Below are 15,311 nucleotides of genomic sequence, written 5' to 3'. Positions count from 1 at the left end.
GACTTACGTGCCACGATCATGGCACGCTGGCGGCCGTTTCGCTAGCTTGATCTACCCCGGAATTGGTTTTGCGCGACGTGACTGTGTGACGAACATAAAAACACGAGTTAACATGAAAATCATGACACGCATGTCATGTACAGCATGACTTACGTGCCACGCTCATGGGGTGCTGGCGGCCGTTTCTCTAGCTTGATCGACCCCGAAGTTGGTATTGCGCGACGTTACTGTGTGACGGACATAAATAATAGGAGTTAACATGAAAACCATGACATACAAGACGATATATGCAGCTGTTTGCTGGCTGCTTCGCATTACATCGATTCCCAGAACGCGTGGGATCTGCCGGCTTTTTTTCTCCTTTGTAGATGGGGAACCTAAAAATATCAGGAACGCCGCCAGTTGCTGCCGCATATAATCAGCCTCATCCACGGCCACGCTGGCTAGTGTGCTGCGTTCCATACAGCGCGGCCGTGCCGCATCAAATGCCCTTCTTGCATAGTTCGCTTAATTAAAAGCAGTGAGTACAAGTAAAGAGTACGAGTACACACGCGAAAGCTGAACATACACGACAAAGGTCAACACGCGCTACCGACGCACAGAAGAACGACGTTAATTAATGCACACAGCTACATCTTCTAGTAATGTGAAGCAAATACTAAATGCATCAATCCCAATGTTATTCCGGTGAGGTGGGCCGATGCCCTGCACTGCTCAGAGCTCGCCGACCAGATGTGGGCTGTCCAGCAGGCACGAGAAGCAGCCACTAGGCAAGACCTGAACGTCCCTACGTGGGAGACCTGAGCCCGGGTCATCAAACTGCAGGACACTGAGTCATAGGCGTGCGCAGGGTTCCCCATTAGGGGGGGGGGGGGCGAAGGTTCGTCGCAGCGCCCCCCACCCTACTAAGTACATGTATGGGGCAGATTTTGCGCCCCCCCCCCTCTTAGGTGACTAGAAGGGTCAATGTACGGGGCAAATTTTGCGCCCCCCTCCTAGATGATTAGGGGGGGCGGCCGCCCCCCCCCCTGCCCCCCCTGTGCGCACGCCTATGCACTGAGTTAAAGTTTTACCAACCACCCAAGCCAACCATGCAGCTTGACCTCTATGCACGAATGTAACCATCGAGTGACGCTGCGCGCAGATCACGGAGGTCACGTCGTTACTGAAACCTAGCATATTTCCGACGTCTGTGGCGCAGAGTAGCATTCGAAAACACTTACATCTCGCAAATGACGTACAGTCTAACCCCCATAGAGCGAACTCGCTAAAAAACGGAAACTAGTTTGGTATATCGTATACTTCTATATAAAACTGTTAAAGAATTTACCATATTTTCAATGCGAATTTTGGTGAGCAAGTTAGCCTCACGGCGATGCTTCACGGTAATGCAAAAAAGGTGACTTACGGCAATACGCGTATACATTTTTTTAGTTTCTTTTTTTCCGCGGTTTGTAGTTGGGGGTGTGGGTTATATGCACGGGCGAGAAAATACCGTATGGATGTAAACAACGACTCAACAACTTCAAACGCAGCTGTGCTCGTCGGGCGCCGGAAGCCTCGACAGCCTTGGCCCTAATGTTGGCGCTGTTTTTCAATATCACACACTGTGTGCTTCTCGGGATGCTGTATGCAGCAGGGACGTCAGACTCATTTTCCCTACATTTGACTGTGTTGATTATCGCCAGCTTTGCGGTGACCGGCGAGGTTCTCCCGAGGATTCGTGGGAGAAAGCACGCGATGGCAAACGGTGGTTTCTACTTCCTACTGCGGCGCCAGGGGCGTAGCCAGAAGTTTTTTTTTGGGGGGGGGGGGAGTTCAACCATACTTTATGTATGTTCGTGCGTGCGTTTGTATGTGTGCGTGCCTATATACGCAAGCAAAACTTAAAAATTTCGGGGGGGGGGGGGTTTGAACCCCCCCAACCCCCCCCCCTTGTCTACGCCCCTGTGCAGCGCCCTCGTGATCACACTGCGCACTCCCCCAAATGCATGCGGGGAAGTCCCGTTCCGTGAAGAAAAGTCAACTTGTTAGGGAAGCTAACTTCGTGGGGCGTATCGCACTGTACGAGCTTCTATATATCGATGAATGGACGGAAAAAAAAGTTTATTGCGTATCCGGCGTGTTTCTGGACTGGGCTGCCGCCTAGGTGTCGGCTAGAAGGTCTTGCCTCCTAGCGCCTTCCTCGGCCCGCTGGACTGCTCGGAACTGATCGTCAGAGCTGAGCTGAGCAGCGCGGCCCGCCCACGCACGCGGAGGCTGTTGGTGGAGGCCGCGTTCTCATTGCTGGGGTATTAATCCCTTGCCTTCCTATAGGATAAGTTCTAAGGCAGCTCGTGCTTCACAACCTTTGCATTGATCGGTCGTGTATATATCCGGATATATTACATGTAGTAGCGCTGGATTCTTATATGACCTGGTGTGTAACTGTCGCCATTGGACAGACTGCGACCTATTGAGTTTAAGGTGAGGTGCAGGGTAAAGGCCCCTGTGTTTTGGCTTTCTCTGGTTTAATGTGGCCGTATATTTTCCCATATATTGACGTTCATGCATTGCCGTGTTCGGAAATAGTTCGATATAAAGAATAATTCGACTTTGCCTGAGTTTGATATAGTCGGGTTTGACTGTATCTAGTTGAGCGTCGCGTACATCACAGCACGGTAAACTAAAAGAGTTGTGGCGCGCTTCGTCTGAAGCTCACACAATGGATTCCGCACTGCGCGCGCAAAATTTGCATAAGCCGAAATAAAGGTGCTTAATCATTTGTTTAGTACGGCGCACGTGGCGTCAGTAACGCCGTTGTATGCGTGAAAACGCTGCATTTCGCGTAGTACGCACGAAACAAATTTTTTCACTCGCTCGTGTATTGCCGTGAAGTACTAAATTGATGACCGCCGACCAAGACAATGAAATAGATCCTACCTTTGTTCAAACTTCGGTGCGGGCACGTGGATTGGCGCGAGCCAATTGGGCCCTGAACTAAGGGCTCCACCATACGAATAAGATACCTGATCCTTCTGCGAATAAAAATTTTTCGCACTCGGTGCCACCTCTTCGTCATCTGCTCAGCCGCTTCGCTGGTCATCCGCATTCAGATAGGGGAACAGCTAACAAAAGAGCCTACAACAACAGCCGATCTTGATGGCGATGTTATCCGTCGCCACGGCTGCCGCCGCCCGTGTCCATGGCAGTTATAACGCACAATGAGAAAAAGCAAAGAAAAAAATAACACCATTTCCCGCTAAAGGAGAGCATGAGGCGATGCGAAGCCGGAGCACTTGCACGATCGCGTTCTGTTGGCGTTATTTGGGCATGCTACCGACCTCGCGTCGTGGAACCCGAAGAGAAACGCTACGCGCGTCTTGTCTTCCCTCTAGCCTGGCCGTTAATTCTCACAGGGCGAGCGGGGAACGCAGCCGGCAGGCGTGCGAGAGGGGGGCAGCGTAGGAGAGGAGAGAGAGGGGGAGGGGACGGGCATGCGCTGGTGCTCATCGCGGCGTTACGCAGGAGAGAATTTCGGCATGTCTAGCCTGCGTTTCAGAGGAAGAGTGGAAAGGGGGAGGGGAGGGGGAAAGTGGAGATGGAGAAATGGGAGAGGGGGAGGGGAGAGGGTATGCGCATGCGCAGTAAGGGTGGTCACGCCGCACACCACCACCACCACCACCGGATTGAACTCCGCCATAAGATACTTCGCATCTAAAAAGCATCTGGATTCGGGAACCCAGGCATTCTGCGCGGTAAGCAAGCGTCCTACGACCTAACCATCCCCGTGCTTGAAATCTTTAAGGAGAAAGGCCCCATACAGGCGTCACGTATGACGAGCAATCGAGTTAACACATGTAATATTGTGTGGAAGAAGAATAATAGTGCACAAGGCGTCACACCAAGTGAATAGCGTAACTGGTGGGTGGATTTATCTTAACACAGCGCACACACACGAACACAGAAGAATAAGGAAACGACGACACGAGCGCTGTTAATGACTGGGACGATTTAAATCGTCCCAGTCATTAACAAGGATTCACCCATAATTCATTATCCTCACCACCATCCGATAGCTGTACTATACTCGCCGACAACTTTTCTTGGCACTGAAGGGAAAGCTACGGAAGCGGAGCGTCTGCACATGTACTGCTACACGAAGTAGTCCGGTTTGGCGCGCATCTCGTAACGCCGTGGAGTGTGATGGCTAGCGTTGCACTTCGACGCAAACGCTGCTTAGTGTCTAAAGTACGGGTAAAAGGCGCGACTTTTTCACGCACGCAAAAACGTAAAGTGACAACGTGCAAAGTAAAAGAAATGCAGATGCCTCGCTTGTGTGCGCTGCGTTCCGTCACAAAAAGCTACATGTAGAAAATGAAGGAGCAGTTTATATATCTCACGCAGAAAATACGGACGCAATTGTGGGACTACATTCATTAACGGTAAGATACGTGCATTTTGGCTTTGTAGCCTTCGCTTCAATGCCAAGAAAAGTTGTCCGCGAGTATAGGTGCGTGCATTGCCTTACAGAAGCCTAATGGACAGTTCGTTGCTGCGCAGAATGATGGTGATTTATGACGTTGAGGGGTGCCTCGCAACTGTTTGCAGTATGTGCCCTTTGAGGGTCAACAACGGGCTACATGAAGGCCGCTCCTCCAGTTTACGTTGTGACTGTTCTGCGCGTTCCGCGCAGACCTGGAGTTTTTTAGTAACGCCGCTAAGCTTTGCTGAGAAGCAGTTTTGTTTATACTACGCCATGCTTTCAGCATCTGCTTGAACAAAAGTTGCTGCTCCTGCCTGAAAGTCACTGAGAGATAACATGTACACTGTCTATGCAAAATATCACAAGTTTTCCAAGTCGCAGCGCTAATTTGAGAGCTTAATATTGTTTATTCCAAGCAATGAACGATAACTAAGAATCGTAGGTAGAGTCTCAAAGCAACTAACGGCGTACAGACGCTTTCATAATGGAAATGTAACGCAAATATTGATTAATAGTTGAAACGTTACGTCAAAATGAGGGGCTGAGAAGAGCGCATTCACAGTCATGTGTTTGGTGACTCGGGATAACTATTTTGTATTCTTAAGGCGTAAATGAAATTAACAGCGTAAACGACAGTATTCGCAACGCACAGATAAAACGCATATAGTGGATCCTTGAGTTCTTTGCTTGTAATGGCCGCTGGACAGGTGCCTCCAGGCGGGCAAACCACAGGCCTAGATGCAGAAGCACTGCTATGGCGTCCGTAGAACATGAAGGTGTTCAGAGCGAGCAACAATGTTCCAATGGCGTAATTGATGCGGTAGAACCGCGTGTGCGGCACGTCGTCGGAGCCGCTGACTATGGTCAGGAGCAGAATGGCTGCGGAAGTTGCGAATGCGAAAATGGTCATGGTCAGGCTCACGTCACCGTGCTGCATCTCGAACAGACCGGACATGTCGTTGAAGGACAGGGAACTGAGCAACACCAGAGAAGGCACGGCGAATGTGATCTCCATCATCTTGAGCAGGCCGCCAAGGGTGAGGAGGTAGAAAGGGTAGACATTCATCCTCACTCCGTCCGTACTCGGATTGCTGGGTTGTTCGTCGCACCGTTTTTGCTCCCAGAAAGGCCCACCGCTTGCTCTTTCTTTGTTCGTTTGTTTTGCCTTCTGTTCTATGGCACGTACCCACTCTGGGGGATGGGCCAAGAATGCGTAGTTGAAACTTAAAATCTTATTCGAAGAATGTTAAATAGTTAAAAAAAAGGAAGAGAAGAAATGGCACTAATAAGTAAATACATCAAATTATGACTTTAAAAATTATGCTATTGAGCTCGTATTCCAGACAGCCGTATTAATATGACCGGAACAATTATGATGAGACTGGATAGATTTAACCGCATTTTAATACCCAGTATTTTTGAAGGCAAGATTAAAATGGTACACGTTTAGTGGTTCGCATGAAATTACACGCGGCATTGAAGGCATCTCTATGGCAGTATCCCAACCCTGAGGCTCCGAAGCTGAGTACACTTTTTTCAGTTAAGTTTAAGCCTATTTTTCACAGCGGAGTAATGAGCAGTCGTGATCTAATAAGTGAATATTTGCGACATGACAAAAAGTAATGGGCAATATTTTCTAATGCTCCACAGAATTGACAGGGGCGATATCGTCAGACCAGCTCTGTGTAAGTATAAGTTTAATGCGTGGACACGGCATCGAAATCTGGTGATCGTAACTTCAGATTGTCTAGATTGGCTCCAATGAGACTTTCATGGGAATTTTAGATGCTTGTATTCCGTCCACGTTGTTATTGATTCCATCCTATCAGTGTGAATTGCCATTTTCTGTATATGATTGCGGTGAAATATTCTACCACTGGAAGAACCTGGATTATTGGGAGATCTAGCGATGTGCGCGCTAAAGCATCGGCCATTTCATTTAATTCTAAGCCACAGTGACCTGGGACCCACACTAATTTTAGGTGCTCCAGCTGAGACGGAACTAAAGATCGAAACGTCTTGAGGGCGCTCTCTGGATCAAAGTCTTTTAAAGACGATAGTCTTTCTTGGGGGAACCTAAACGCAGAAATTTTGGTCTGTCTGTCTTTTTCTTTGTCGGCACGTCACTCGATTCAGCCACACGGCCAAAGTTGAACCACTTGCCCAAGGGCCAGCCATCTTGAACGGCTGACTAGGTTCGATACTTGTGTACACTGTTGATCGAAAAGCAAACATTACGCATATCTGAGGCGCAACATCACTAGGTAAGTATTAAGCGGTGTGTTCGTTTAATAAACAATACATAGATACGTAATTCTAGAAACCCTAGTTTCTTAAGCTGCGCTGAAAATGCGACTGCGCTGAAACTTGCTTTCCTCCGTGCCCTCTGCACGAGCTCATTGTTGTGTTTCGGCTTTGGTTCAGTATTGCACTGTACGAATGCCATGGGGCGCCGCTCTGCCATTCCTGTTTTACCCAGGCGACGTGTAAATAAAAGAGTGTGTGGAGAGTACTAGTTGAGTGCGGACGTTTCTTCTGCTTCGGCGCTTCGCGCCAAACCGCGTGTCCGGGCTGGCTGGCGTACCGCGCCGGTCGCGTTGGTCACCGCCGGTCTTCGCCTGCTGCTGCGCCGGGACTACCAGCCCGCAACACAGCACCCATGTTTCCCGACGTATTGCCAGATGGCGTCCATATCTCACGCAGCGCCTCTTCTATCGTCTTTAGACGACATTTGCAGCGAAACACGCAGACACGCGGCCAATTTTTTTCTTCTTGTTCACTCAATTTTTACTTGACGTTTCCCCGCTATTCGAAATTACGCATGACGCTATGGTTCTGCGGATCATTTGGTAATTGTCATAGAAGAAGGCAAGGGGCACAAACACGGATAGAAGAGGATAATAAGACAGCAGAAATGCTCGCGTTTCTGTTGTCTTGCTCTCTTTTGTCGATGTTTACACATCTTACATTCGTATGATGAATCCTTATCAACTAGGAAATATTTATGTCAATTGTTTTACTAATAGTACAACCTAGTGCTGACGATAGCGCACGAGTAAAATGCAGAACCAGGGAAGAGTTCGAAAGTGAAAGAGCCAGATTAACGTCCAAAATTTCAAACAATTTCGCCCAAAAGTGAGTTTCATGAGAATCTAATTTTTTGTGGAGTAGTATGATTTACATCTTAATATGATACTGTGGCATTAAAATGAATTTAAACAATTTCAGAAAACGCGTTAATGGCTCAACCTCTCTCATCAAACTAACAATGCCCTTGTCACACACGTGATCACAAATCCTGATGTCAGTGCACTGCGGAAACGTGCAACACATTCAACCCGATGAAGAGGTAGTTTTGATAATTCACACTCTCACAGCTCTTGGAAGAACAAAATTCAATATACTTCCCCCTTTTAAGAAGAAATGAACGCTGCTATCTCGTTTCGAAAAAGCATATTGCAAAGAAGTGACAGCACTGGAGAACACTTTCTGTTTTTGTTGTTTATTGACATGACGGGCATTTTTGTGCGCGACATTTTAATTTTGCATATCTAGAGTGGCGCCAAGCTTAAGAGCTCGGGGACACTGTTTTGACAAATTAAATGTTTATGTCATCATCATCATCATCAGATCGTGAAGGATTCATTGTCCCACAAAACAAGTGAGCTTCAATTGGAAAATGAAATAATTCAGTCCTGCGCGGAATCAGGATTTTGTAAGAATGTGAGCCCAATACTGCTTTCCTGTATAGCGTTGCGCTAAAACCACTCGCTTTGTTAATTTTTACAGCGGAGCTCTTATGCCCGCCGCTTGTCCGACTCGCGATTTAGACAAGAAACAATCATCACCAAGCCGACGCGCGCTCTCTTCTTCATCTTCTGTCCGGCGTGGGACGCAGTAACACGGATGGGCGAAAGAACGAGTAGAGAGAGGGAGAAAGAAAGAGAAAAAAAGAAAGAGATAGAAAGTGAGACAGAGAGAAAGAATGCGAAAAAAGAGCAAAGACGATAGAAAGACTCAGAAAGAAATTGACGGAGGGAAAGAGACAGACACAAAAAGACATAGAAAAAACAGAGGTCAAAACAGAAAGAGAAAGAAATAGAAACAAAGTAATAGAGAGAATGAGAGAAAGAAGAAAAAGAAAGTTAAGACAGAAAGAGCGACAAAGAGGGAGAAATAAATAGATAGATAAAGAAATGGAAATAAACACAGCAAAAAAGAAAAGAAAGAGAGAAAACAAAGAGAAGGTGAAAGAAAAAGTAAAAGAATGAGAAAAATAAAGAGAAAGAAGGAAAACCGCCCCGCTCCGCTGCTAGTTCCAGCCTGCACCGCTAGTGCAAGCTGCACCATATTTTTTAGGTCTCATCGCGCATTATACATGTCTGACTGTTTGTATGTCTTCTTGATGTCCAACCGAAATAGTGAGTTTGACTGACCTGTTAGGTGATACTTGCGCTTCCTAAATGATGATAAGAAGTGCGTAGTTTCTGGAAAATTGCTGCCGTCTTATTTATGAAGACCCATGAATGTGAAAATTTCGTATTCACATTGATGCAGTTAAAAGGGTAGCACTTTTTCCCTAGGAGTGGTAATGGAAATGCAAATAAACATTGCTCCATCTCAGATTCTGACCACCCATGCAGAATTCCCATAACGGGATAGTATTTCGGGAACATGCGTCAAATGATTCCGTTGCTAGGATATTTGGCGCGTTAGAGTAAATCAGATGTTATTGCACGAACATGACTACCGCAATATTACGTGCCTATTCAGTCGCATATTAATGCATTGCTTTTATGCTAGAACGGTTCGTCTTCCTATGTTCTGGCTGTACAAGAGGCTCCATCCCAACTGAATGGACCGGAAAATATCCGGGGTTGTTATTTCTAAAAAGGACAGAAAAATTAGCAAAAGTCGTTTTTATTTAAAAACCTTTCAATTTTTCTTCGTATTACTCACGAGAGAAATAGAGAATTCACTGTGGTGTGGCCAATATATTATTGTAGCGTTTTCCCTACAACGTTACTATCTCGTCAAAAAAGATGCGCAGTAATTCGGCGCAGTTCGCGTCTTCGAAAGATGGCCCCAAATTCCAAATGTGGCTTTTCGCTTGTGATCTCTAGCATTAATACGTCCAGGATAATAATATGAACGTCTACGACTCAAAGCTTAGGAATTTCTTCCACCAACATAAGGACAGCTTGCAAACGTACGAGGCATGTTATTTATGAGTTTGTGAATAAAGCGTTAGTACCACCCTTACTGCAATATTACTCACAGTCTATTACATGATCATCTAGGCAAACATGCAAATTCGGTATATTTGATTCGCACGAACTTTCTTTCCCGTTGTTTTGTCACTTCTGAAGAGACAGACTTTGCACAGGTGCCAATATATCTATTTACTGGATCAGCAATCTACACTTCTCTTAATAGTACACCTCACGAACGTCGCCTCCTTCTATAGCTTGAAACTATACGTATATACAAAAACACTTTGCGCTAGAACGCTACCATTTCTCGACAATAGGGATCTTTTCACTGCTGTACGGGTCACCAAGGGCTTCCTAGACCTGGAGCTTTGGGGCAGCGTCTAACATCCGGGAAAGCCTGCGCGCACACACTGTTTACACGCTCGAGCAGTGAGGTGTTGAAGCGCAAGGCCGAACGGTCCACTATGGAGGGTTGCTTGACGCAGTCGAAGCCGCCGAACTCGCAGATACGGTAGTGGTGCAGCAGGGCGTCTTCTGGTGACACCCGTTGAGTTGCCTGGTGACGACCTCCTGCATGCGTAGCAAGACATTGGTATTGGGCCGTTTTCAGAACTACGCCTGTGCTTCACTCATGTTGAGATAACAATGGAAATGACAAGGGGATGAAACAGTAAGCATTATGAACTGTGGTGCCTTAACATGCTTGTCGCTCTTTTCGGGCATGCTGCCGAATTTAAATCGTGAGCAAGTTCGGAAGGTTGCCGTTTCCCTTTATTTCATTTCCATCCACTCGTTTGACGTTGGACGACACAGACTACCTCAACACGGGTGGCACGGATCGCACTGCATTCAAGGAGGCACGGAGGACATTTCAAACTTGATTTTTTGTCGGCGCTGTACGCAAGTATCCATTGGAATATAAACTAGCCCATACCCGAACCTTGACGCAAAATACATTTGTCTTTGTTATGATTGACCACAATTTGGAACCTTATATCCGAAAGTTCCATTTCACTCGCAAGAGAATAAGCCAAAGAAAATGGTCTCAGTATGCGTGGCACAGAAACGGGCAGGTCCTTGTGCGCAGAGAAACGGCGGGCATGCTAATTTTGTACAAAACGTGAACGACGTTCCCGTATAATCATCCAGTATAATTCGCCATGTAATTCCTCTTCCATATTTATGAGGCTGTAGGGGGGCAAGATGTTTACACCGTTTATCGCAACTTAAAAACACCTCGTCTCGTGATGTTGATAGCATACAGATCAGACCCATCAAACATGTACTTGACATCCTTATCCCTTATGTTACTCATACGGTTAATCTCTCTTTTTCAAATGCAGTCTTTCCCGAGAGAGTACAAAGAGCAAAATCCATGTTTTCTGCAAAAGTAGTAACAAAATGATGTCACAAACTATGGACCCACATCTATTCTGCCTGTACTTTTGAAAAGACTAGAACAACTTATGCACTGTGAACTTTACGAATTCTTTCAAAAGCGCAATGAGATTTCCCCTACGCAGCTTGAGTTCACAAAACACCGATATACGAATATGTCATTAAAGAGCAAAAGTATTGCATTACTTCTCAGTTTGAAAGCAAGCATGTCGTACTGAGTAAGTTTTGCGGACTTTGGTGAAGCTTTTGATGACGTTCAGCAGTTTACTTCCTTTTAAAGCTTACAATGCTATTGAATTCGACGTCATCCGCTATTGGTCATGACATGTTATCTAATATATAAGAACAGGCAGTTGAGATAAACAGAAATTTCTCGGAGCTGAAGCTTGTTACTAAACGTGTTCTGCAGAAAAGCATTCTTGAACCTCTTCTTTTTATAACCGTCGTAAATGACCTAATTCGCATTTATCCCGACGCTAAATACGTTCTATATGCCGATGGTTTCAACATTTTTGGGCTTGAGTTCACAAAACACCGATATACGAATATGTCATTAAAGAGCAAAAGTATTGCATTACATCTCAGTTTGAAAGCAAGCATGTCGTACTGAGTAAGCTTTGCGGATTTTGGTGAAGCTTTTGATGACGTTCAGCATTTTACTTCCTTTTAAAGCTTACAATGCTATTGAATTCGACGTCATCCGCTATTGGTCATGACATGTTATCTAATATATAAGAACAGGCAGTTGAGATAAACAGAAATTTCTCGGAGCTGAAGCTTGTTACTAAACGTGTTCTGCAGAAAAGCATTCTTGAACCTCTTCTTTTTATAACCGTCGTAAATGACCTAATTCGCATTTATCCCGACGCTAAATACGTTCTATATGCCGATGGTTTCAAAATTTTTGGGCGTAAAATTGTACAGCACTTCAGGAACAAATGAACCGGATTCTCGCAAAGAGAAAAGTGTGGTCATGTTTTAATAATTTCAACATAAACACAAGTAAATAAAAGGCGGCACAATTACGGCCAAAAAATAAGCGTAGAAACGATGTTTTGCGTGTTACGTACGGTGATACTGAAATAGAGATAGTAAATCATATAAAAAGTCTTGTAGTTACCCCCTGAAGAAATATGCCTTGGAACGAACATAGTGCCCTGGCACAATTGTCGCGCTTTGTGGGCATGATATACAACTGCGAAACAGTGTTGCCACGTAAAGTAAAGCTTTTACTTTATAAATGAATTTTCTATTGACACTTAACCTATTGTTTTTGGTATAGGGTTCCACAAGTTTCACGAGCCTGCCGGAATGCAAGTTCGATTATCGAGGAAAACCATGCGAGCGAAGGCAATGCCAACGTATATGACAACGATATGACAAAATAACTCCTAAAGGGTATTTAAATTTCATTGGTAATGACATATATTTCGAGGTTTTTCCAAACGTAATTAAATTATTAAAAATTACATCTATCCGAAAGTAATGTCATTATATTACAGTTACTTTTCAAAGGAAATGAAATTACATCGAAATTACTTCAACAACAATACATCATTCGTGGCCAGATTCACGCTTAATTCACTACCCCAATTATTGACAATGGATGAAATATGGAGGGCACCCGTTTGCTTCCAACTATTTCCCAATTTTCCAAGCGCCTCGCCTCTGTCCTTCCCCAATTTAATCGAAATACTCACAAGGTGCCCTACGGCCTCATCAGCAAAGACTTGGCGCCATCCTGTTTTCTGGGAATCAGCGGCTAAGCCGTCGCAGCGACAACTTGCCGCTGTTATGACGACTCAACTCTCTAACATGTTTCAAAGCCTGCTTGACGTTGCTTGACTATAAAAAAGTTGAGCGGCGGAGGCTCCTGGGACAACAGAATCCGTCGTCGTTGTGTCTAAAGAAAATACTCCTGTCCCTCGGGGAGGACAACATTACGCTTTTGAAACATCTGTATGCTGTCACTGAGCTGTCCGACAGCCAGCACTGCGTGGAGCCATCGTCGAACCCTCTTGTTTGAAGTATTATGTGGCGTGGCCTTCCGTTAACCTTATTCAAGGCTGTGAGTTCTTATTCTACGCGGCTTTTCTGTTTCCCTTCCTCGTTCACGGATCTGAAAGTCGCGGATGCGATCCCGGCCGCGGCGGTCGCATTTCGATGGAAGCAAAGTGCTAGAGGCCCTAGTACTGTGTGATGTCAGTGCGCGTTGAAGCACGCCAGACGGTCAAAACATTTGGTGCCCTCCGCTACGTCGAGCCTCATAATTATACCGTGGTTTCGGCCCGTAAAACCCCAGAACTTATTATCATTATTACAGTTTACACGCCTGAGGTTTGGCACACAGATTAACACGTCTGTGGTATTTTTCTTTCCTTATTTGGTCATTTTTTTCTGCCGTAAGCGAAGCGCGCATGCCGTATTTTAGTCGGAAGTAATTTGAAAAGTAGGGAGAAATTTTCTTTGTGTTTCTCGCTTGAAATGATCCATTAGACCACTAAATTACTGGCCAAGAAAAGATTAGAAGTTTTTGAACATGGGCGTGTCACTGGAGCCAACGTCTCGACAAGTAGACACGCCTCTTTCAAGGCAGCAATTGCTTTTCTTAGCACCGTGTATGCATACATCTTTATCCCGCTCCCCGAACAAGAGTAGGGGCGAAGGAGAGAGAGAAAGTGTGAAAAAAGGGGGGAACGGAAGGAAAGCACACCAGAATGTCGTTAAGATAGCTGAGCATGCCAAATCAGGGCAGTAAGCGGAAGTACCTTAAAGAAAATAATGAAATGAAGTGTACTTAAACCTCACTTATCATACTTATCGAAGCATTGTTACCCATTATGACCAGGTAAATCTCACGATCAGCTGCTGCTCACATGCGACGTATGCTTTTGTGAAATACAATACAATAGCGCGATTTTCTTGACTCCCAGCTGGTATATGATATTCCCTGTGCTAGCTTACGTCCGCCATGCCATAATGTTTTGTCGGTGTGGTGTTGGTGGTCCCTTTATTACACCCAAAAAAGAGCGGACCACTACGAAGGCTAGTTGCGCTGGCTTCATCCCTGGCTCTAACGGGCTGTTGCTGCGCACGATGTTGTGGGTGCGACTTGGAGCCGCGGTGTCTGCATTCGTGTGGAAACAATATACAAAATTAATACGTGCTTGGGCTATCCGCTGCCGAAACTGAGGCGGTGAAACATATTTTTAGACCTCCGCCATGACAAGCCACAATATCTGCAGTGAGGTCTGCGGACATTGAATTTGATTAAATGGCACAGTTTGAACTGCCACTATACGGTAACTTGTCGCACAAGGACGTCAATATATGCGCAACGCTTGCTGCTCGTCTACGTGGACTGTAGGCTGCGATGTCCCATTGGGGCAACGACGCAGTTACACCAAGTGATAATCGTCATTCTTCGCTGTCTGAGTGCTTCTGGGAAAGAAATAAACTGAACGAACCATTCCGCCGACCTTTGCTCAAATGGCGTTCTAACAGCTTTTGTACCCATGCGTCGTTAAGCACCATTAAAGTGAGCTCCAGTGGGCCCGTACCGAAAGCTCAGCGGCCGTTCTTTTTTTTTCTGCATTTCCGCGAATGTCAGAGCGCTGTCTGCGCCTGCGAGAGCCTCGAGTTTGTCTGTCATCTTAGCTCCCGGTAAGCAATAAAATATCAGCGTTCTATCTTACTAGGACGAGCAGCGTTGACCAGAGATGTGGTGGCATATGGCTTGTCGAGAGAGTGCGTGGTATGAAGGAAAAGAGTCGGCTATCCTGTGAACTCTAGTAGCGACAGTAAGTGAACGTCTCTGAGACTCGCAGTTACCTCGCGACAGGGCACATAAGTTCCGGTAGTTGTGTGGCCACCCGGGCACTATGCTCTATCTAGTGTGTCGAGAATGTGAATGCTCCTGCAGAATGCGTTCCAGTTGTCCTCGTAGCAAAAGCGCTACAAAGGTGCCCACTGGCCGCATATGATCTTCAGGCACATAATATGGGAGGCATCTCCTGCCTAGCGTTTTCGTTTCCGCCAGACAAAGTACAAGACATTAGAAATGTGCAAAAATTCATCATCAAATAATATCTTGAATTTTACTTGCCGTAACCATCATATGATCGCGGGGCACGTCGCAGTGGAGTACTCCGGAAATTTCGGCCATATGGAGTTCCTTGAAGCGCACTGACATCGCACAGTACAAGGTCATCTAGTATTTTGCCGCCATCGAAACG

General features: G+C 45.8%; 1 protein-coding gene across 1 annotated transcript in view; it reads right to left on the bottom strand.

Moving 5' to 3' along the window:
* Nucleotides 1-9,513: 9,513 nt before the first annotated feature.
* The window catches only part of LOC119375534 (uncharacterized), a 76,968-nt gene continuing 71,170 nt past the window's right edge, over nucleotides 9,514-15,311 (bottom strand). Inside the window, exon 4 of the mRNA XM_037645727.2 lies at nucleotides 9,514-10,248. Coding sequence (XP_037501655.1) covers nucleotides 10,019-10,248 — 230 coding nt within the window. The 3' untranslated portion in view covers nucleotides 9,514-10,018. The remainder of the gene's footprint in view (nucleotides 10,249-15,311) is intronic.

The sequence above is a fragment of the Rhipicephalus sanguineus genome, chromosome 11 (genome assembly GCF_013339695.2).
Source record: "Rhipicephalus sanguineus isolate Rsan-2018 chromosome 11, BIME_Rsan_1.4, whole genome shotgun sequence".
NCBI lineage: Eukaryota > Metazoa > Arthropoda > Arachnida > Ixodida > Ixodidae > Rhipicephalus > Rhipicephalus sanguineus.
The sequence above is the reverse complement of the archived record's forward strand: the minus strand, read 5'-3'. Positions and strand labels throughout refer to the sequence as shown.